At 37.5% G+C, this 23,774-nt stretch overlaps 1 protein-coding gene across 2 annotated transcripts in view; it reads left to right on the top strand.

The window, feature by feature from the left end:
• The window catches only part of LOC149538153 (transcriptional regulator family protein), an 88,606-nt gene that overhangs the window by 53,733 nt on the left and 11,099 nt on the right, over nt 1–23,774 (top strand). Inside the window, exons 2-4 of one of the 2 annotated variants that reach the window (XM_089799543.1) lie at nt 1,090–1,150; nt 1,364–1,635; nt 1,859–2,060. In XM_089799543.1, coding sequence (XP_089655669.1) covers nt 1,090–1,150; nt 1,364–1,635; nt 1,859–2,060 — 535 coding nt within the window. Of the gene's footprint in view, nt 1–1,089; nt 1,151–1,360; nt 1,636–1,858; nt 2,061–23,774 lie in introns of both variants that reach the window. The other variant, XM_089799542.1, reaches the window with a different exon arrangement.

The following is a 23,774-nucleotide window of genomic DNA, read 5'->3' as shown; positions in this document are numbered from 1 at the left end:
TCAGAAAAATCCTCATGGTAGATTTCATGTTTTCACTGTAAAATCTTACCATTTAAACCATAGCTGAAACACTTCTCACATTTTCTAAATTTTTCTTATTGAATTTTTCTACTATCACAAGGGTTTTCAATTGCATATGAAATAGATATTTTTTAATTTCTTTTACAGGGTTTTCTACATCTGTTGATTTCCAATTAAATTTTCTACAACAAAAATCAAACGAGTTTTTCTCTAAATTTGCACAAGCACATTCATTGATCAAGAATTCATTTCAACCTTACTGAAACAAACAATTTTAACCAGCTCGGCAGACACAAGGTGGACATTCTTTCAAAAGGGAAATTTACAAAAGGTTCTCAAATCCCACGTCACAAAACCACAAGTTGAGCATAAAAGATGAGCATGTACTAATATATATCTAACTTAATAGGCAATGGCTGGGAGTGATATAGTATAGATCCCGATTTGCAGGGAACTACGACTCCCTCCCTTAACCACATCAAACACATCAGTCAGACACAGACACAGACACAGACACAGACACACATGATACACATGCAAGTATGGGGCCAGTACAACTAATAAATCACAAATATGAATAACATCACATTTGAACATATAAATCTCATCACCACGAAGAAGCTGTAATCATCATCTAAAGACACACAATGACATCATTATGAATGTAACTATAATCACTAACTAAGAGCATGCAAAGTATCATCATTACGGAAGTAATCATAATCATGAAATAAACACATGTAATGTCTCAACTACACAATCGCTTCTGATATATAATCCAAACATAGAGTAGTGTCATACAACTATAGAATCAAGGATCTCTGAATAACTAACACATGCATGAAAATTGGCCTAAAAGAGTTTGGTAATCTGAACTGAAAAACAAACTATGGGTGGGCACTAGATCCTTTGGCTGTGTTCTTTTCTTTTTGATGCGTGGATGTTTCCAAGGTTCTTGAACAGCTCCTTTTTTCTGTTGAGTTTTGGAATAATGAATCTTAACAAAGCTGCAATTTAAAACTGATATTGCATTTTAAGCTCTAATGTGTACCTCTTTTTGTGTTGCAGGAGGGAGAAATTGTTAGCACTGGTGGAGCTGTTTCTGGCCAAGAGCCTCAGACTGGAAATGGTACTACTAATTTTCTCCTAGAGTAGTTTGCTTCCATTTTTGTCTGTAGTCTAAAGATTGGTAATGTGAAAAGTTCCAAGTCTCACAAATGAAGCACATGCCTTGCAGTTATTGATCTAGTCAGCTGTAGTGTTTGTTCTATCAGTATGAATGATTTACCAGTATTTGTTGGGTGCTGATTTAATGCTGTATTTTATTTGGTCCTTTTAGCAGGAGAACCTATAGAGAAGACATCACCAGCAATGAGTCAAACCTCGATTCCTGGTAAAATTTTAACCCCTCAACCAGGTTTTCTGGCAGAAGCTCTTGCTAGGCCTGAAAGTGATACACAATCAGTTGATTCTGCTACAATGAAAGAGCCCGAAGATCTGGTTTCTTCTGAGTTGAATGGCTTAGTGAAAATGGAGCCTCAACAACCAGATCAGGATCATCTGGCAGACTTTCTTCCACCACCTCCAACAAGCAAGTGCTCAGAGGAGCTACAAGTCAGTTTCATAATCTGTCATTACCTTTTTTGAAGCATTATGGAGTGATCTTTCCCAATTGATGTGAATTCATATTTTGTTGGTTTTATTGTATTTTTTTGTGGAATCCAAGTAGGGTGTTTGTTGCAAATCTACTAGAATATGTTTATCTCATTTAATCATTCAGTTTATTCTTTGCATGTAATTTTTGAACTGTTATTTATTTGAATTTGATGCTGTGCAGAATAAGATCAATAGATACCTTATGTTAAAGAATGCTGGAAGAAGCTTCAATGAAGAATTGCGCAATTCTAAAGGTTATCGTAATCCTGACTTTTTACAACGGGCTGTCAAGTATCAGGAGATAGATCAAATTGGTAGCTGTTTCAGAAAGGATATATTTGATCCACATGGATATGACCCAAGTGATTACTATGATGCTTTAGGTAACTATAATTTTGTGCACTGAAGTCTTATCTTTTTTTTGTTGCCTTTTATCAGCTCATTTTGGTTAATTAACATTTGCTCAAAGGTTTTTACGAACATTTATTATCTAAATATTTAAAGATTTACAAATGCTTTGATTGTTGCCCTGAGATTTTTCCGATCAAAAGTAAAACAAATGTAGGGCAATGCATTTGCTTCGGTGGAATTGAATGATACTGTTTTAAATTTCGTTGTAAAGCTAGAAATATTATATATTCACCTGTAAAAATTAGTTACTGTAGTGTGCAATTTGTTTTTATTTCGAGTTCCCTATCATTCATTTTAGAAAAGAAGCAAAAGCTTGATCTCAACGAGTCGCACACTAAGCATAGCACTGCTCCAAGATGTTTAATAATTTTTATTTGGTCTTATAGAATTTAAGATTTATGATTGGTTAGATTATAGAAAGATATTGCTCATCTTAAACAAAGATCCAAATTTTTATCCCTAATACTCCATAGACGGTTTGAACCGCCTGAGCTTGTTACATGTGACATGGACCATTGTCATAATAAATTCTTAAAGAAGTGATTTTTTTAGAGATATTTTTTGATAAATTCATTAATGCTTAAGCTATTGCTCTAAAAGTTCTTATCTTTTGTTGCCTTTATATTTGGTTAAAAAAAAGCTCTTGAGGTAATTGTGCAGCCAATCTATGGAGAAGTTAGCAAGGAAAAACACTTTCTAAAGTACACTATGCTGTCTCAAAAAACAATTTCTAAACAATCACTATATTTTGGGGTAGTTATGTGTATACACTTGGGTAATGCACTCAAGAACCACAGAAAAAGGGGTTAAGTATCAGATTCTGGCAACTAGAGGCTCACTAGATCCTTAATCCTTACAAAATATTAATCCATCTGAAACGTATCAACCAAACTATTAAAAAACTCCTTAAACCATGCTACCCATGTCCACTGTGAACTTGTGACCTAGTAAATATTATTTGCGAAATAAATTTCATGACAAGAGGTTACAAAGGCACTGAAAAGGGGATTTTCCAATAAATTGTTAGTATTAGTATTCAGCGCGACCCCGCAAAGTGAGTACGCTTCGGCATTATAAAAGACATACCTTCTTCATGGAGGAATTTGAAGATTCGAACACCAATCCTTTAGGAGGGGTTTCAGTGACATGATGAGATGGACCCACAGATTTAGAAGAATAAGAAGATGAATAATCAAGTGAGGTCTTCGAGTGCACATCCTTGTCACAATCAAAAATCAATATAATGGCTTGGACTTGTAGTTCCATTCCACAGATTAGCTTGCTTGTGATGAGGAGCTAAATGAGAAAACTTGGGGCATTTGGCTATCAATTAGCATGTAGCAAAGCACAATCTGCATTTGAAAGACAATTCCTTCTTGATCAATCTGCTGCTTTCATACCATGCTTCCTACTTTTTAACAAATTTCATCAAGAAATTTATTGGCTAAATCAAACCTAACAAGAATTTTGCAATTGTGAAATGCCTAAACATACATTTGGGACAATTGTTAGTTTTCTCAGAGAAGTTCCAGTGAAGGAAAGACACTCTGTGGTCCAAACTGAAGACACCCAAACTTGAGAAACAAGGAAGGATGTGGTGAGAGGTTGCACTTTGGAAACCATTGTTCTAAGCCCAACAATGGATTATCTTAGAACCATGGGCCACCCTTTAACAATGTTTCCTATTTGAAGGTGATTTGCAGAGGACTAGAAACTGAACTTGAGTGTACATATAACTAAACCTTTTAACAGTATTTTCCATTGGATGGATAGCCATTCATGCAATTTTGCCTGTTCAGGCCAAAAAATTAGAATCTAAAGATAAAGGTGCAGTCATTCTTTCGTTGCAACCATCTACTGAGAACCTTTTCCAAAAAGCACATTCTGAGCACTGAATATACTTTGTTGAGAGATAATTGCTAAAAGACTGGAAGCAGTGGCACTTTTAATATTTGTAGCCTCTGGAAGAGTGCTATTACTTGAGACCTTAAAAAAGATGAGGTGAAATAATTAGTTGGTACAACACCATCATCAATTGTGATATCATTTCTGCGCCCTTCCAAGAAAGCTTTTTAATGACGAGGAATGGCTCAGTAGGAACCCTAGAGGCTGCGCCTACAGCATATATTTTCCTCCGTCTTCCTTTTGATCACAGAGAATGAATTAATGGACACCCTAGTGGTTGTGCATGGATCATGTGTTGTAGACTTGAAAATACCTTTGTAATATTCTTATTGTCATAGCTATGATAGCCATGATATCGGGGCTCCACTGTATTTATGACATATAGCACTTGCATTAGTTGCTGCCTCACAGTATGAACATAGCACCTGGTGGAACAACTATGTATTTTTACAGCTTTGCCATTTAATCTCTGCCCACGTGCTATGATGCATAGACTAACATAATCATAGGAGGAAGGTGAGGAGAATCAGAAGTGATGGATGGGTTTGGCAGCAGCATTCCTTTTATAATATATTGGTGTGTGGAGGAGAAAATAATGCATCCTGTAAAGTATCAAAGGGATATACAATACCCTTCTAACCATCTCACTTAGCTGACTAGGAGTGTTGGGAAGATATGTGTTGCCCCACTTTTGACACTAACCCATTTTGCAAAAGTGGAAAATTTTGTGTCTTAGTTTGGTCTAGATATGTCTAGGTCTAGCTTTTTTATCTCCTTAGGTGAAAGTTTCTCCATCGGATTTCCTATCTGGTCCTTCTCTCACATTTCATGGCCAGGTGGGTTTTTTCTTGATGTCGTATGGGTAGCTTAGTACCTAATTCGATGGAGATTCTTGCATTTCATGAAGTTATTCACAAAACTGGACTTTTTCACGACTTATCTTATTTTTCCCATGAAAGAATGAAGCTGGTGGAAAAAAAAAATTGCCTTCTTCTCGGCGGGTTCTCAACCCATGAAGGCGATTTCCCACAGCGGTTAATAAATGAGGTTCGTGGATTGAGATAAGAAGATAACGAGTTGTTTTATGGAAAATCCTTGTTTTCACTGTAGTATTTTAACCTGAGAAACACTTGGGATTCATCGTGATGCTCAAAATCATCTTAAGCGAAAAACCCAAAAATGACTTCTCCTCGGCAGGCTTGCGACACATGAAGTGTGTTTTATGCCAAAGGCAATTGTGAAGAAAAGAAACGAATAAGTGAGCCCTTTTTTGACTTTCACAACCCTTTTCAGATTTTCCGAACCCAAAGGACATACTAACTCAAAGGATAAAGTGTAAATAAGAGCTTGGGCGGAAAATAAAAAATCTTCTCCTTGGCAGGTTTTCAACCCATGAAGGCGATTTTCCGCATTTATGAATAAATCAACTTTGTAAGCAGATTGGGCTCACGAATTACTCACAAGACATCTTAAGATGATAATGGAAGCAATCTAACTACTTTGGGAAAGGTATACTGAACGGAATCCAGCTGGGCGGATTTTTCCTTACGGAGTACTCTGTTCTTAATTCACCGAAACTAAATGGAAAACGGAATTGTAAGTATGGAATAATGGAAAGCTACCGTTGGGCCAACGGAAATAGTGAGAAGACACCAAAATGTCCGTTAGAAGCTCCTACATTTACTGATTCAACAGATTTATCCTTTAATTCATTCGTGTGTCATGGATCCTGAAAATTAATTGATGAATTAGGATTCCTATATAGAGGAAAATATAACAGTTTGTCAAACCACCGCTTTTTCTTGAACTGTTATATTGTTGAAATTGCACAACGCTTTCAAATATTCTGTGTTGGGAATTTTATTTTCTGCACCTAATCTAAATTCAAATTTTCAATCTACTTCATCCTCTGATCAAATGGCAACCAGATTTGCTGGATTTGATGGACTTAATGGAATCAAATCCACATTGCAAAGTTTCACATATACCTTGCTTCGTTTCTATAACATGCAAGATTTTCGAAGGAGGTTGAGGTTGGAGCCAATTCATCCTATAATCGTGAAGCTTCGATGAAGTGGACTAGTGGAGGCAGCGGGTTTCTCAGTAGCAGTCCAAGCTCTAGAATTGATTTATGAGTGCATAAATCACTATAATCCGGATACCAAGAAAATTCTGCTACCTGATCATACAGTATTAATCTCTGTTGATAGGAAGACTGTGGTGAATTGCCTCCGAGTCCCAGAACGAGAGGAATTTTCAAAATTAACGGTAGGAGCAGTCTCTGAGTTCTCCGCAAAGAAGATGGTGTGGAGGAAAGAAATCATGCGATCTTGGTTCCAAAAACCGCGAGGCGCCAAGAGTAAGGTCCCCAAAACCCTATTTGGTACTGATCTCAAGCCCGAGATTGTAGATATTCAGGTTCTTCTGCACAGATTAAAAGGGTGAGGTAGAGGCTCTAAATTTTGTTGAACAATATTTCTTTCTAGTACAAGTTATCTGTTCAGATACACAGTATATTGATTGGGCCCATGAGGTAAGTGAGAATCAGTCTAGAGCTCTCAGTGTTGCAAAGTTTTACAACACCTTTTATATGTCTTCATTTTTTATTTATATGCTAGCATCTCTACAGTTGTGGTAGGGCCTTCCAAGAATAGATAGTTTTCCTGATGATGTAAAATGTTATGAGTTCTACCTGTGTTTACAATTGCAAAACAGTTATGCAGAATATGTCAGAGTGAATGATGCGTTTACAATGAGAATTTGCAGGGAACTCCAAGGATGCACAGAGAGAAGATTCAGCTCGGAGGCGACGACGGCTATTAGTCAATTTGGGAATTATTTTATCCAGTTCTCATCTTTCTCATATTTGCATCTTGCAGCTTTTGATGGATTCCCTCTGAAGTTGCCCAGGAATCCAAGCGACATGATCGTGCTGATAGAGATCGTGAGGCAGGTGATCCAAGTGAATGCGCTGAGCGGAAGCCTGAAGAAGAAAGGGTATGAACTCCCTATGAAAGTTGGAGCTTACAGTTGCGAGTCTCCTTTTGATGCGAAAAATATGCTCAAAGCATTTGAGACTAAATACAAATTGGAGGCATATGAGGTTGTGAGACCTATGTTTGACCCGAATGGATATGCAAGGGATGTGTTGCAGATTGGAAGTGTAATCAAACACATTACCAATATTGAAGACTATTGGGCGGACTGTAAAGATGAACTTGAGAGCAGAGATCGTGCTTTTGCTAGGCTCACAGTGGAGCAGATTAAAACATATGGTATCAACTTCAATGTAGAAGGCTTGGAAGACGATGGACAAAATATGTATAGTAATACATATTTAACTAAGTTGAGGGGCATTCCTATCAGTTCAGAGCCTTATGTAGATGTTGAGGAGGATTTAGATATTATGATGGCCAAGATCATCAAGAGAACAGGGAAGTGGGTTGAATGGACGACCAAGAGGAGCCGGAGCAAAGGTGCAGCCACTCAAGCTTCTCTAGCAGTTGCAACGCCTTCTTCCTCCCATAGTGCTACACTAGGCATAACAATAGCTACCACTCAAGGACTAGCTCAACCTTCCGGTGGAGGTGATCAACCTCCAGACAAGAATATTCCCATAGCCAAGACTTGTCATGATGGCTCCCTCCCAGTAATTGGAACCCAAACTGGTGCCGAAGAAAAGAAGATGGAGGAGCCAAAGGATAGTGCTACTACCCCTATTCCATCCCCCCATGTCACACCAATTCCATCACCTCATGTTTCTCCAGTTCCTTCTCCCCATACTACTCTAGTTCCCTCTCCTCATCATAGCCCTGTTCCACCAGCAAGTGCTACACTTTTGCAACCAAGTGGCTCTACAATACAAATAGTAGATTTGGGAGATGGAAAGAGCAGTAGTAGTGAGTCTACTGAATTTGATGAGGCAACGAAGAAGACTCCAGAAGTAGATAAAGGCCAGAGCTCTTCTAAGCTTATCTCTCGAGATCCGAAGAATCCCTTCTCTTCGACTGCTGTGACAATAACTCCAGTTAAGAAGAAAATGTTTAGTATAGAATCACTTGGGATGGCCTCCAAAGTGATAGGTATTGATTCTTGGTTGGAGGATACTCTAGAAAGAAAGAGGAAAAGGAAAGACGAGAGCACTTCCGCCAAAGACACTGTATCCCTTGCAGTTTGTTCTGAACCTGCATTGACCAAAGTAAAGAAGCAGAAAACCTTGTCTATACTTGGGCAAGATCCAGAAACAAGGCACCTGACAATGGAGATAGCTAAGCCCAACAAAGGAGGAAGGATTGAAGACATGACTGTAGATGACTTTACTCTGCACTCGGTGGACCTTGGAGAGGCTAGGCATGACACCAATGTTGGCTTGTGGAAGTCAACCAATGAGGTGATTGAGGGGCAATTAGAAAGTTTGAAGTTGCCCAAGACCAGAATGAAGGCTGAGATAGAAGAATTGAATAGGTTCATCAGATAGTTAGTTATTCCATTGGCCGCTATCTCTGGAGTATCAATAACTAAAAATCCAATTGTTGTTGAGGTTCAGGCTCTCATCTCTCAACTTTAGGAAGATAGGCATTTTGGCCAGATTGGTAAGGAATGGATTGAGAAGCTCAAATTAGAAGGTGCTGCTATTATAGAACAAATTGGTAATGTTATCCTAAGGTTGGAAACGAAGAAGGATAACATCTTATCCAATAGCAATACTTTGGCCGAAGAAAGGACGAAGTGTGATGATTATGTCTCCCTTATGAAGATGATCATACAGATGAAGGCAAAAGAAGTTGTTGAAGCAAAAATTCTGCCGAAGGGAGATGAACCTCTGTTCGAGTGGCTTCAGAGCATGCAGTTCAAGACAGAAATGATCTTATCAGCAGAGAAAGGGCTTAAAGAAATAGAGGATAAAGTGAAGAAGACTCAAGACAAAGGATTTCAGCTCATGAAGGGGCTACATACAGATTCTTAGACTAGTGGCCAAGGAAAGGCACACATCGAGATAAATGTCATGAAGGAGAACTTTTCCAAATTCTTGGATAGTCTGTCTGGTGTATCTTCCAGTAGTCAAAACAGGGTTGCTGAACTCTAGACACTCAGTAGATTCTTACATGTGGCCACGAAGGAACTACCAAATCAATTGAATGCTGTGAAGGAGTTGGCCAGAGAACATTCCAAATGGCTCTTGAGATATACCAATATACATGTGCCTAGGCATGAAGAACTCATCTCGATCATAGTTGCCGCTAAGGCCTATAGAGCAAAAGCAGAAAAGGGGAAGAAGTTGAAGTGATTCACATTTTGCTTCCTTTTTTTTTGTTTTCTTATGTAATTATTGTAATATGACAAATTTGTACCTTGCCATTTGTCATCTTTGAGAAGATGAACCGATTGAACTTCCATTGTAACGGTCATCTCAAAATTGTATACGTATGAGATTGAAAGATTAATAAAAGGTTGGCGAATTTTTGGTGTGAAGTACTTTATGTTGCAGAGACAATAGAATGATATTTTATATTAATTATTTTCTTTTCCAGTTCTGTTAGATTTTAGTCTTATGCTTTCTCTTTTGTTTGAATTGAAGCGAGGAAAGAACAGAGTTTCACTCTCCTGTTTCGAAGCAATGAATGAATGTGATAAGAAGTGTCATTCAAAGAGAAATCCCTTCAGCATTTTCCGTTTGTTAATCGTAGTTCAGATTCAATTTAACTTAGTTTAGTATTAGTTATTACTCTGTTAAGCTTTGTAAATTCATAAGACGTGTGGATTCATAAACCTATTTAAATCTTCAGAAATTTTTTATTTGCCCGAGTTAGATCCTATTTAGGTCTGGCTTGGTTCTACCTCTTCTGTTCTCGGGTCAAGAACACACCTCGAATTAGTTTTAGGAGAAAAACATAATTCATTGCAAATCTAGTCTAAAGAGCTGTACCTACCAATTCGGAGAAAAGCCAATCCATCCATAATTGGCTTTTCAACTGTTTGTAATTAGATATTGTTCCAAGTTTGGGTATTTGAGAGTTATAATTAAAAAGAACAAATCTGTTTACCAACAATATGGTTAAGAGATCAAATGATGTGAGGTGATGTTATGAAAATGTCTTCTCGTGCGTGTGTGTTAAATTAGTCAAGTATGAATTAAGATGTATCTAATTAAGTCCAATTGTTTGTAGGTTAATAAAGTGTATTAAAGAGAATGAGTGACACGTGAGTGAGATTATAGTGTGTTTTGATGTATATGTGCAAATATCAGGCTTTTCTGGACAGATTGATATTCTGATCACAGTGGCTAAACCGACTAGTTGCAGAGGTGAAAACTTGAGACAGGTTAGCTTTCTGTCATGGACAGATGAGTGGGTCCAAGGACTACAATGTGTCTAGAGGACACTAGTGTGATGTGCTGGCATCCCAAACGGACAAAGTTTTAAGGTCAGAAGTTTGGACTAGAAAATAACGGGACAAAGTCTAGAATGCTAAAATGACTAAAGTGTGAATAATGACAAAAACAACAAAACAAAATAGAACTGCTAAAATACTATATGAATGATGAAATAAAAGAGACTGTGAACTTATCATATCAGTATGATGAAAAGATGAAATTGATGAAAGAGAAAGAGAAGGCCAATCTTGAATCCACGGTTGGTAATGCAATCCTCACAAAGAACTGAACGACCACGAAGAGACTCCAACTTGCACACAAGCAAAGAGGGAAAATGTTAGGGTTGTTTGAGAGGCATGCCCAAGTCAAACCCCCGCTTTGGTACTTCCACCTCACAGATAGCCAAAAAGACACAATATGCTCACTAATGATAGATAACCGGATTGAAATGACAAATACAATAAAAGCAAATGCTTCAATGTGAAAAGAAATGAGATCAAGACACCATGCTTAAAAGACACTAAAGTATGCAAAGAGATAGAAAGATACTCTCCAAATGCCAAGGAGAGTGTGTATACAAAGCACAGATTTGAGTGAGAAGCATGAACACATAACAATAGTATTGAAAACCTGCAATAAAAATGGACGCGGAGAGTAAATGGCTATGAAGAAGTGAGAGAGCTAGGATGAGAGCTTGAAAAATTGAGCAAATAGGAGTGAGTGAAAGATGGAGATTGCTAGATTGAAAATGGTAGAGAATAGAGGACTGATTAGAGACCCAAAATGATCTTTGTGAAGGGTTTTTATCAAACCTGGATGCGGTCTGTGCAAGGGCCATCATTTTGGGCATTACAAACTGTAGGGTGGTAGGTTTGTAATGCTTAAACAACTCTCTGCATGCTTGTAGTTTTGCAAATGCAAGTGCATTGCACAGACATCTCCATGGCAGACGCGTTTGAGGCTATTAGGGCCCGCTTACATGAATTTTGCCTATAAGGTTAAGGTTGACAAATGACAAAAGGTTTAAAGGTGACAAATTTGTGTTCTAGGCTAAACGGTTTAAAGGTGACAAATTTGTGTTCTAGGCTAAAGGGGAACACAATGCGTAAATGGCCCACCCATGGAGGGGGGTGTAAATTTTAAGCCATTACATTATGCCCCCACTTTAGTGAGCATATCATGTGCTGAGAGAGATGCTAAGTTAACATAAGGAATACATTACCTGACTTACCTGTGAGGAGTTTCGTCATGTGGGGTTGCCCCCAACTTTAAATCCTTGTAATGATGTTGCGCTGGATCTAACATCTAGGTGCATGCTAGATGATAGTAGCACCTGTGATAACGATTTTTGATAGGTGCACCAATATGGCTGGCAAGTTGTATTATGGTATGTCATATGATAGGGCGACTTAGTAAGTGCTAGTGAGTGGATTGGTCCTGACATAAGGCAAGTGATGAGGGTTTGGCTCCTGTGAAGGCAGCTATAGATTGGCCCCAGCGAAGGCAATGGCAGATTGGCCCCTATGAAGGCAAGACGGTGTTTTGGCTCCCACTAAGGTGAGACGATGGTTTGGGTCCCACTAAGGTGAGACAATGGTTCAACACCCACAAGGCGAGTTGATTTCTAGTGATACATAAGAAAATAATCTATGGTATAGATAAGACATCAACAAAAAGGAGTTAAGACACAAGAGATACATGAGCCATGTTCGAGACAAGCCATGCTTCTCAAAAGGGAACACAACTCGCTTGAGAAAGGCAAAAGGGGATGCTATGGTAACATTACATTGTGCACAAAAGTCATTGAGGGATCCAATGGGATTGGCATTAGAACCTAGAAATGAAGATGAATGCTCACTCTCAAGGGATATATTTGAAAAAGAGCACATGAAAACAAAAAATAATTTTTTGGGTCAACATGAAAGGGGAGCCTAAATCCCCCCAATACTTTGCATTGCCCCTAAATTCAAAAATCAAGATAATGACATATAGAAGAAATAGACAACAAATAGAAGAAGGTTCACGATAGTAAACCTCCTATTTTCAAGTACTGGCGGAGTAGAAGGGTCCTCTGGGAGGGGAAGAACAACAAAAGCACACATGCACGAGGGAACATGTATGATTCCCAATCTTCATCATATGGTGAGGGAGGCTGACACTACAATAGGACGACTATCAAGATGGTCCTAGGCTTATCATTAGTAGTTAGAGCCAGAGATGAAGCACTAGATATGTCCTCATTTAGTAGCTCAACTGTGGCCAACGATAGGAATCTCGTAAAGATCGTAATTAGTGCCGGAATATCGTTCATTTAATAAAAACATGCCCTCATTAGTGCTCGAAGGTGATTCCTGAGGGACTAGCGATGAAGAAGATGCTCTGTCAGCCTCCATGGAAGGAGCGGAGAAGAACTTAGGAGAAGTCAAGGCTTGCTCCACTGCAAGCACTGAGATAGAGAGAGGTTACTTAGATACAGATTTATGACGTTTAGCTTCCAAGAAAGAACCTTGCTCAAGCTTATGCTTATAGGAAGGAGGTGCCGACCTTGAGGTATCATGACGATGATGGTGTAATGGAGACACAAAGGCAACATGCATGAAGGAGCTTCGAACAACATGCTGGCAGTGACCCACCCTCAAATTTGTAGTGGATTTGTCTGATTTTTAGCCGTGGAATTCTTCTTCCTGTAGCAGCAAATCAGGCTCAGACCTGTAGCAATGAAATTCGCAGATTAAGCCAGCAAAATTCTCAGATGAAGGCAGTGAAAGTCTCAGGTCTAGGCATCAAAATTCTGAGAGGTGGGCAGCAAATTATCATATTGAGCAGCACTATTTCTTTATCCTGCAGCATTGAATTCTCTTTGGAATAAGGCAGTGTACTCCCCCTTATCTAGCAGGGAATTTGATACCAAAGGGCAGTGAATTGGTCATTTAGTCAGGCTTTGAATTGCTTCAAGGTGCTGAAGGTAACAAATTAATTACAAAGCATCATGATGGGTAGTCCAAATCTACTGAAGGATCCAAATTTCATAGAATTTTATTTCAGATTGTTATAACAAAATAATTGTACCAAAATCAGGAACAAAGGAGAATAAGGAAGTAAACAAATTTGGGCAGGTTAAATTTAAATTTACGTTTTTTTTCTTCCAGATTTTCTAATGGGATTACATGCCAAAATTACTAGGAAGTTGGGTAAAATCTAATACGTTTGAGAAATTCTTAATTATTGTATTGGCTTTCCGATTTCCTTCTTTTGCTTGTCAAACGTAATGCCCTCTTCTCTTCATTTTGCAAGGTGATAAGGAGGAGCTGAGGGATGGAGAGACTTCAAGTGGAGGCATCAAACTCAAGCTTGAGGACTGCATTTAAAAAGGAAATCTCATGTCAAGGTCTTCCAAGGAAAATTGAAGCTGAGATGAAGATGGAATCCTAGTTTTCCTTGAAAAAGTTTAACCACATGCATTTATCTTCAAGAAGTTCAAGATGAATCAAGTTTTGGAAGATGCAAGTGCAAGTTCAAGTCATGACACTGAGAAAGTTTTCAAGAGTGAAAGATGAAGAAGATTTGAGAAGAGGAAGCAATTTGGGAATTTGAGACATCTCAATCATCCTCAAAGAATCAATTTTTAGAAGAGTTAATCAAAGTTAGAAATTTTGACTATCGAAGAGATATTGTGATATTGCTATTAGGATTCAAGTGTGTAGTTTTTGAGTCAAATTCATTGACTAATGTTTCATGAGTAGTGGTTCACATGAACCCATCTCTCATGAGAATAAATGAAACACTTAGCACTCATCGGATCTAGGTGCTCATAGAGGTGAAGCACTGGGACTTTCCAAGAGGTCACCCATCCCAGTACTACTCCAGCTCGATCTTGCTTAACTAAGGAGTTTCCTCCATGGTTATACCCACTTTTCTTACAACCCCATTTGCAAACCTTCACCAAATGTTGTGCCTTATGAACTATTCACTAGAAAGCCCCTTAAGCGCATCAATTGATAAGTAGGAGATATTTTTCCACAAGTCAAATTGTGATATTGCTATCATGATTCAAGAATTGAGATATTTTTCAGCTTGCTTTCCCTCATGTAAGTGACTACTTTGAGAATTGAAATTAGCTTGCCTTCTCTTCATAAATTGATTATATCATATAACTCATATGAAGGTACGATATGTTTTCCAAGTGCCTCTTGTAGTTGACATACATGGAACATATTACGAATCTTACTTTTCTCAACATCTCCAACTCATAGTCAACTCTACAAACACTTCTCAAAATTTTGTAAGGAAACAAAAACACAAGTTTTTGAAACCCACTTACCTTCAAAAGATATTGTTTGTTTGGTTGTAACCTAACAAACACTTTTTGCCCGACCTCAATTGTTTGTTTGGTTGTAATCTCACAATCACTGTCCCCAACCTAAAATGTTCTATTGATCCTAAGGCAATTTGCATACATTTTAATTTATTTATTTTTGGCTTGTTGAATATTCTTCTTGAGTGGCTTCAGAAGGCTTTGGACCTGTTTCATAAAAAAAAATGGGGTTGCAAGCAGGGTGGGTTTAACCATGGAGGAAACTTTGTAGTTAAGTGCTTGAACCATGGAGGAAACTTCGTAGTTAAGTGCACTCAAGCTGGAGTAGTACTGGGATGGGAGACCTTCCAGGAAGCCTTGGTGCTTAGCCTCTGTGAGCATCACCAAGATTTAATGAGTGCTAAGAGTTCAATTTATTCTCATGAGAGATGGGTTGGTGTGAACCACTACTCATGAAACATTGGTCAATGAGTTTGACTCAAAAACTACACAGTTGAATCCTGATAGCAATATCACAATTTGACTTGCTGTGGAAAAATATCTCCTACTTATTTGGCAAGAGATATTTTCTTTCCATTAAAGGATTACATAAGTCTACAAGATAAGGATGATGATTTGGCAATTGCTTCTCTTCCAATTAGAAAATTTGTGCTAAGCACATGCAATCACATCATGCGATGTGTCCAGTCTTCTCATTGGTTGGAAAAAGTTATGTGATTTTCTTATTGGCCCATGATTTGGTGCCTTCTTGTAATTGGATGTAAATTTGGCAACGCTAATAAGGGTTTGTGGGGTTAAATCTCGACCCTTGATCTTAAATTGATCTTGACCCTCAAACAAAGCTCACATCAACATGCCACAACAAGGTCTCTCTCATCAACCTTAGGTATCATCCTCTGAATGCATACAATGAGGTCCTCCATGACCTCTCCACTAGGATCTAAATAAGAATCATCCAAACCGAGGGCTGAGAGGAACAAACTTACCTCTAAGAGAGGGGAGAAGCTTGTTATAAATAGTGTCTTTTGCATATTGTAGATCGCAAGACACACTTGCACAAAGAGAGCCTACCAACACGACGGGATGTAGAGCTAGAGGATCTGTCTTATATTGACGAGGATGCGATTGCATCAAAAAAAGATGTAGGGTTTGTTGATATTCCTTTTGTGGAACTAGAGTGTGAGGAGTTGAATAGTTCCAATGATGAGTACTTTGGCTTGGGGCATGATTAGAGGCTTCCCATCTCTACATTTTGTCATTTTGACACGATTTTGTATTCATTTTTATATTGATCATGATTCCAATAATGCATGATGCTACTAATTGTAATCATCTTTATTATTATGATGTAATTAATGTTTGATAGAACTAATATAAATCCCTTTTGCTGATAATTTTTTTTTCTATTTGAATCTTGATATATGAATGTTACTATTGGGTATGTAGTATGTACTATGTTACTATGTTGAATGTTCAATGGTTCTGGGTCGTATTGCAATTTTTCTATGTACAAGTATTTCAATTTAGCATGTTGTACTAAAACATCATTTCATAGCTAGCATTTCATGTCCTGTATGTATAGTATGCAACACCCCTCCCCCCAGAAGCCCTACGTTATCCCCAAATTGAGGCCTTTTTTTCTAGTCCTGAGGCCCCCCAATGTTGGTGTTACACTATTTTTTATAGACTTGTTTACCCTATTCATGACCTCATAGAGATACCCCATTGGGGTTTGGTCCCCATCTAGTTGTTGGCAGTGGGCCAGTGTCTATTGCAGGATTCACGACATGACTTAACTGCCTCCTATTGTTCTATAAGACTATTGGTTGTATCGGGCATTAACAGGTCGAGCTTTTGGTGCAACGACAACCCTGGCCTTTCTAGCAATTGGTATCAGAGCTTGGTCACAGGTTCGAATCCTGCAAGCCACGGTGAGTGATGTTGGGAGGGGGATTGTTGGCAGTGAGCCAGCATCTCTCACAGGATTTGCGACATGGCTTAACTGCTTCCTGTGGTTCTATAAGACTATTGGTTGTATCGGGCATTAACAGGTCGATCTTTTGGTTCAACAACAACCCTAGCCTTTCTAATAATACCATGCCAAAACTTAATCAAGGGGCTTAGACACCTACAATTGAAAAACAAATATTACTAAATTACAAAAAGATTAGTTGAGACTTGAATCAAGAATAATTAGAAATTCAAGTTTTGAAGTAACCTTCACAATCCCTGTAACCCTATTTGCAAAACGGGTGTCAAAGACTCTCCTCGCGACAACCTTTTCTTTAGTTTTCTTTAAATAAGGCGAGTCTAGCCATGGTTGACTTGCAAACATTTGCTTCAAAGAAGTCAATCCACCAATAATGCTTTGCAACATCAAGAAGATTATTGTGAACCTTGTGACATTGGATATATTTTGTGATCCACTTTCCATCTTCTACAAGTGGAATCACCCAATGAAATCTTCCTGTCCTCGAAAAGGTGGTCAAGGACTTGTGCTATAGGTGTCCAAAAAAGAGTGGGGTGCCTATCTTGGAGAATTCACGACATATGTTGTTACATTATTTGTGATGATTTGCACCACAGTTTGTACTCCCACCTCCATGATAATGTTCTCCAACATTAATGCTTATGTTGATGCATTTTTCACTCTACTGGAGGCATTGACTGATTTCAAGAACACCACATTATCCTTGCAAGCAACCAAAAAATTAATAATGGTGTAGTTTTTTCCATCTATTCACCCATTAGAAAGAATGGTGCAGCCATATTTTGCCCATTCTTTTTGAGTTCCTCTACCATTGTTCTTGTCCCATTAACTCCGTTTACGAGCTACCTTCAAACATAAGTGAAATTAAGTCTTAGAATATTGTTTTGATAATAAACAAGAAAATAATAGTTAAAATTTAAATATGAGTTCAAGTGGACTATTCAGTAATTTACTAACCTTCGACCCAAATCCTTGCAAGAAGGGGCCTTATACCCTTTTCCCTAAATTTTCATTGCAGTCACCAAATTTAGCCAATAGGGACCCTCAATCACATGCAATGCGATGTTGTTGAAATACCAAAAATCAGCACATGCAATGTCTGTTTCCTCATGTGGCTCCTTGTTCCATCTAGTGGCCTCTAATGATGGTTGTGCTCCAAGTGTGTTCTTTGGCACAAAATAACTACCTATAGGCTTTGTCCTAGATGGTGATGAAGCAAACACTCTAATAGAGGAAGCATTAGTGGTAAAAGAGGAGGTGGTCAGTTTGCGGATATACGAGGCATGGTGAGAGCCCACTATGCTCTCAAGTGTTGCTTCTTCTTCTTCAATTTCAATTGGAGTACCTCGATATTCAACTATGGCTGCACTCATAACCAATCTTCCCCTCTCCCTTTTCAAAATTTTCTCTTCCATGGCTGTAAGTAAGACATTAACAAATCTTTTTGTCTCTTCAGTGGTTTTGTCACATTTCTTAGTATTATGCTTGTTAATGCCATTAAAGTGGTATTTGAGGCAGTTTATGCCTCCGAAAATTACTTACATTTCATGTAAATCACCTTCTGAGGCTCGTTCAATGCTTCATAGGCATACCTCCATGCCTTATCTTTAGTATTTTTATGACATTTTTAGGATGGGTGCGTATTAATCCAGAAGGGAATAGTTTTAGTCGCCAATTGTCTTGTGAATTTGCCATCCTGAATTAATGGTTAACTTTTGCCCTACACAAAAATTAAAAAAACAATAAATATTTTAGTTAAATAATTAAACAAAGTTAATGAACTATTTAAATTAGTTTCAATGATTTTAGATATCATTCAAAGTAAAAAAAAAAAACTAAACAAACTACTAGGGCTTGATATTTAAAATAAACTAGATATTTTTTAGAAAAATAGTGAAAGATTCAACAAAACTTTTCAAAAATAGTGTTGAATCTTGTTCTAATGATTCAAAATCATTTTTAACTACTTAGGAATGATATTGTATTCATTTAGATGTAAAAGAAAAAAGAATAGAATATTTAAAAAAATATAGAAACAAACTCAACATACCGATTCGAGACTGTAATTTTTTTGTGAAAATTAGTTGAAAAGTCGCTTTGTATCCACTTGAATCCGCTTCCAATCAATTATAATTACATAGCAGGGGCATGGAAGCCTCCTTTCTTCCCTCACTGCCAAGCACAACTGTTACAAATAAAAACTAAACCCAAATTGTGTCGTTTTTGCTGTTTAAACTCTGGATTTCCCATGTGGTCAAGTTTTCCACAAAAACTAGACATTTTTTTGGCCATTTTTTCTTTGAAATATTTGCCATGGTCAAAAATTTGGCAAAAACTCGCCACTAGGCAATTTTTTCCATTTATTATTACATATTTAGAGGGTCCATGCCTTTTCAAGGTAGTTGATGACTTAGGGCATCACAATGATGTTGATTTTCAGTTTGAGGTCCTCAAGAAGGCTATTGAAGAGATTGGGTAACCAAATGAGGTCCAAATAGTGATAGAATCTGCAAACATATTTGGTGGACTCCATTGTATGCATGCGATAAACAATGCACTAAAGGACATGGGGTAGATTGACCAGATTAGAGGAGTGGTCAATGATGTGATAGATGTGCAAATGTTTATCTGCAACCACCACACTTCACATGCACTCTTTAGGACCTACACAAAGGAGTTCTTGAAATTGGATGAGACCAAATGCATCTTATTACATTCTCTTGGAGAGAATGCTTCCTTTACAACTCATGCCTATGACGAATGAGTGTAATCCGCGGGCTGAGGCAAAGACAAAGCAAGGGAAGAGGGTGAAGGAGATAGTGAAGAGTGATCAATTTTAGAGTGATGCAAAATACATTATCTCTATTATTACTCTGGTTTCCCATGTGACTAGATATGGCTATGGGGATGCACCAAACCTTGGAGACGTGTATGAGTGCATTGATTCTATCCTTGACTAGATAAGGGCTATTATGTGAGAGGACCCCACCTTAGCATTTTAGAATAACACATTAGGCGAATCATTTAGCAAACTTGGGACAAACTGAACACTCCCTTGCTTATGGCTGCTTATGTATTGATTCCAAAGTGGTACATGTCTACGGTTGGTAGAGTTACACTACTTGAGGATGATGAGGTGAAGGCAAAATCCTTTAGATGCATTGATAGGATGTTTGATGGGCTAGCTAGGTTCGCATTGAGTGGATAAAATTTACCACTTTTAAAGGTTATTGAAAAGCGACAATGATGGATATAAAAAATATGGCACAGGAGGACCTGATTTTGTAGTGGAAATGTCATGGAGTATCAAGAGAAAAGTTTACCAAACTAGCCATTCGTCTACTATCTTAGGTTTCTAGTTCTTCAATTGGAGAGAGGAATTGGTCTACTTATAGCTTCGTCCACTCTCTTAAGGGGGACGAATTTACCTCTAGGAGATTGGAGAAGCTAGTGCTTGTTCATAGTGCCTTGCATATCATTGATTGCAACATATGCATGCACAAGGAGAGCTCAAAACACAATGGGATGTAGAGCCATAGGAGCCAACATAGATTGATGAGGATGAGGATCTTACAACTTCAGATGAAGGGTTGATTGGTGTTTGTTAGGTGGATCTTGATTGCAAGTAGTCCATCAGTTCCAGTGATGAGGAGATTTACTTAAGGCGTGATTAGTGGCCTCCCTTCACCACATTTTGAGGTTTTTTACAAGTTTATCGTGCTACTCATTGTAATCATCTTTATGATACAAGTATTTTTGATATAATTGGAATATTTGTTCGTCATTTCAACAATTTTATAATTTTAGTATTCTAATTTCCAATTACTAATTCAATATGCCATGTTCCATTGTTCCTTGTTCAATTATTTGTTATTTGGTATTTGCAAGTTTGCTATTTAGTATTCTACTTCTTATACTGTTTTAAACTATAATCATGTCATAGCTAGCATTTCAAGTACTATATGTATAGTATATATGACACCACTCCCTCGCCACCCTTTTGTCGCCATCCACCTACCATCCCTACATTGGTCAACCTTGCCTCTTGTTGCAAAAATCCACCCCGTTGTCCCCCCTGTCACCTAGTCCCCTAGGACTTGTGTGACACTATATAAAATTGGGAAAGATCTAACAAAGCTTCTAATTTTTTTAATGTTCATAGTTGTTGAAAAAACCACTGAATTTGTATAATGTTACATACCAGATTTCAAAGTCATTATACCTTTAAAAATAGGATTGCATGAATTGATCATAGAACCCAGGGCATCCACATACATACTTGACTGTTATGGGCCTTGATTCTTTCCCTAGGTGCTATTACAATAATAGATAGTTTCTATTATCTCTATTTAGTATGTAATGGTTATCTATTGTAATCTCTTGTAAATATTAGAATGTTTCTAATTTTTAGTTTTCTGTTTTTAGAATAGAATGTTTGTATTCTTTACGATTGTTTCTTAAGGAAACATCGTTCAATCTCTTGTATAAATTGATCTCTTGATCATTGTTAATATCAAGCAAATATTTACCAATTACTTAGTAATATGGTATCAGTGCCAGTGCTCTAAATTTTTTCGAAAATAATTATAATTTCTTGGTTGAAATTATTTGCCTTTTATTTTCGAAATTATTTTCATGCATATTTTCTTCCAAAACCTTTGGTTTGACTAGAGTTTTTTGCCAAAAAAATCGTGCCATTTTGTTTTTAACTCCGGCAATTTTTGCCGGTCTGCAAACTCGCGGCCTTCTATTTGCAACTAGCATGACTAAATCCTCTGAAAATCAAGGGTTATTCTTTGCTGTTCACGTGGAGGTCTATTGGGTGCCATTTCTTGGCAACTCATGCTTGGATTTTTATGCCACCCGCATCCAAAATTCTTTGAAAATTGTGCGTCTATTTTGTGGCCCTTTTTTCCATTCTTCAAAAAAAAGGGTCTTTTTTGCCTATTTGGAGGCATATAGGTTTTTTACAATCAGTAGCTGTTTATTCACTGCCAGATTCTACAATTTTCTTTGGAAATCCACCATTTTTCTAAGCTTTTTTGTAGCCAAGGCTGATTTGTTCTAAACCCTAATTTTTTAGTACCAAATTTGAAATATTTTTACATATTCTTGGTGGGTTTTTCGAGAGCTCATCTTGGTTGTTTGATTTTTTAGGTGCATCCATTTTTATGCATCATTTTGAGCTAGCAGATCTAAAATTCGAGAAGATATTCATCTTGGGTTTTTCACGTTCTCTTCTAGGTACCTCTTCATTTTTTTTGTGTCTTCTGTCTTTGCCTCAAAGTACGTGCCTTCAAAGATTTTCACGCTCTTCTACTGGAAAAAGGGCTATGGCATCTCTAACTAATATTTTGCTAGAGGGAAATCAGAAGTTCAACAGTTGCAACTATGGCATGTGGAAATAGTGGATGCTAACCATCTTTGAATATTGTGACAGCGATAAGGCGGTTCTGGGAACAACTTTACCTACTCAAGCTGGTCTTAATCTAAGCAACCTGATTCCCAGCCCACAACGAACACTGTGGAGCACATTGAGTAGACAGATTTTGCCTTTTACACCTTTTGACAGCGTCATGCTACGGATAGATTTACCATTAAGGGAGGGTATTACGATATAGATAGTTTCTATTATCTCTGTTTAGTATCTAATGGTTATCTATTGTAATCTCCTGTAAATATTATAATGTTTCTAAAATTTAGTTTTTTGTTTTAGAATGTTTCTATTCTTTACAATTATTTCTTAAGGAAACATCATTCGGTCTCTTGTATAAGTTGATCTCTTGATCACTATTAATATCAAGCAAATATTTTCCAATTACTTTGCAATAGGTGCTACAATTTAATTATTTGGAGCTAGCATGAGGTTTCAACCAGTGATTGAAGCCTTTAACTCTTGTTGTTTGCTTTAGATTGCTTTAGATACAGGCCTACACACTTACCACATGACATGTGCCATAATAATATTACTTCAACTATAAATCTGGACCTTATTTTCACTGTGACTACCACTGAATCTTTTGGGTTTCCATCTACAAGAGATGCTTCACAGGGGTTTACATCTTGAGAGGTAGTTTCCTTAGAAAAGCTTGTATAGAAGAAACTTGATTCCCGAAAGAGTGAATAATGATACCCCATTGAACCTCTTTATAGAGCCTCCAAAAAATCATCGTCTTTATTCTAATTCTTTTACTTAGCAACTTATGTAAATAATAATATATGCCTTGCATTCAATAATTCACCTCCCTATGGCCTAGGAAAGTCTAAAGTCATAACTTAAGTTGGCCCCCTTTTGAATACTTGCCAATGAATAATTAAATTCTTATTAACAACAACCATAGTTTATTCGTCCCTTTTTTTAAATTGTCATCTTATTCCCTTATTAAATTTTTCCTAACCATTGGGAATAAAAGTAAAAGGTAGCAAGATGACCATTAATTGAACACTAAGAAATAAGGGACATTACAGTCCTCCCTTTGGGGAATGCTTGCCCCCAAGAAAACACTAAACAATACACTGCTCCACTTTGATATAAATACCCAAACAGCGAAGCAAAAAAGTAGGGAGCATGTGTGACAATGCATCCAACAAATCAATACCTGGATCCCATACCAAAATGTTAAATTTGTCAGACAGGATGAAGAAGCAATATCTCTTCAAACCATCACCCCATACATCACTACTCAGCTGCAAGCTAATAATAACATTTATAGACTTTTCTCCATGAAGAACAATGCTCATGTATGATCTCACATGAATATCCATAAAATCAGTTATCAAATGATGGTGCAATTCTCTACCAATGAATTGTCTGAATGTATACCTCCATCAAATCCCACTGTTAAGCATGAAATATCATCACTTGAAGATGTTTTATCTCTGTTATCACAATGTACCTTGGCTGCTGTATCAAGGGTATAAGGAGATCAGTTATTGCTGTCATAATTGAGATAATCTGATATAATCCCATGCTCCTAATGGTATTTTCATCATCATGGTAGGCTTGTATACACTTGGCTTATCATTTTTGGTAGCCTTCAATGCAATTTATTAACCTCTATGAGTAAACTCTAGTTCCATGCTATTGAAATCTTGGATGCGTC

Source organism: Cupressus sempervirens, chromosome 9 (assembly GCF_028749045.1).
Source record: "Cupressus sempervirens isolate cs-2001-9-10 chromosome 9, ASM2874904v1, whole genome shotgun sequence".
In the NCBI taxonomy this organism is placed as follows: Eukaryota; Viridiplantae; Streptophyta; class Pinopsida; order Cupressales; family Cupressaceae; genus Cupressus; species Cupressus sempervirens.
Note: the sequence above shows the minus strand (reverse complement) of the source record. Positions and strands in the feature narration are given on the sequence as shown.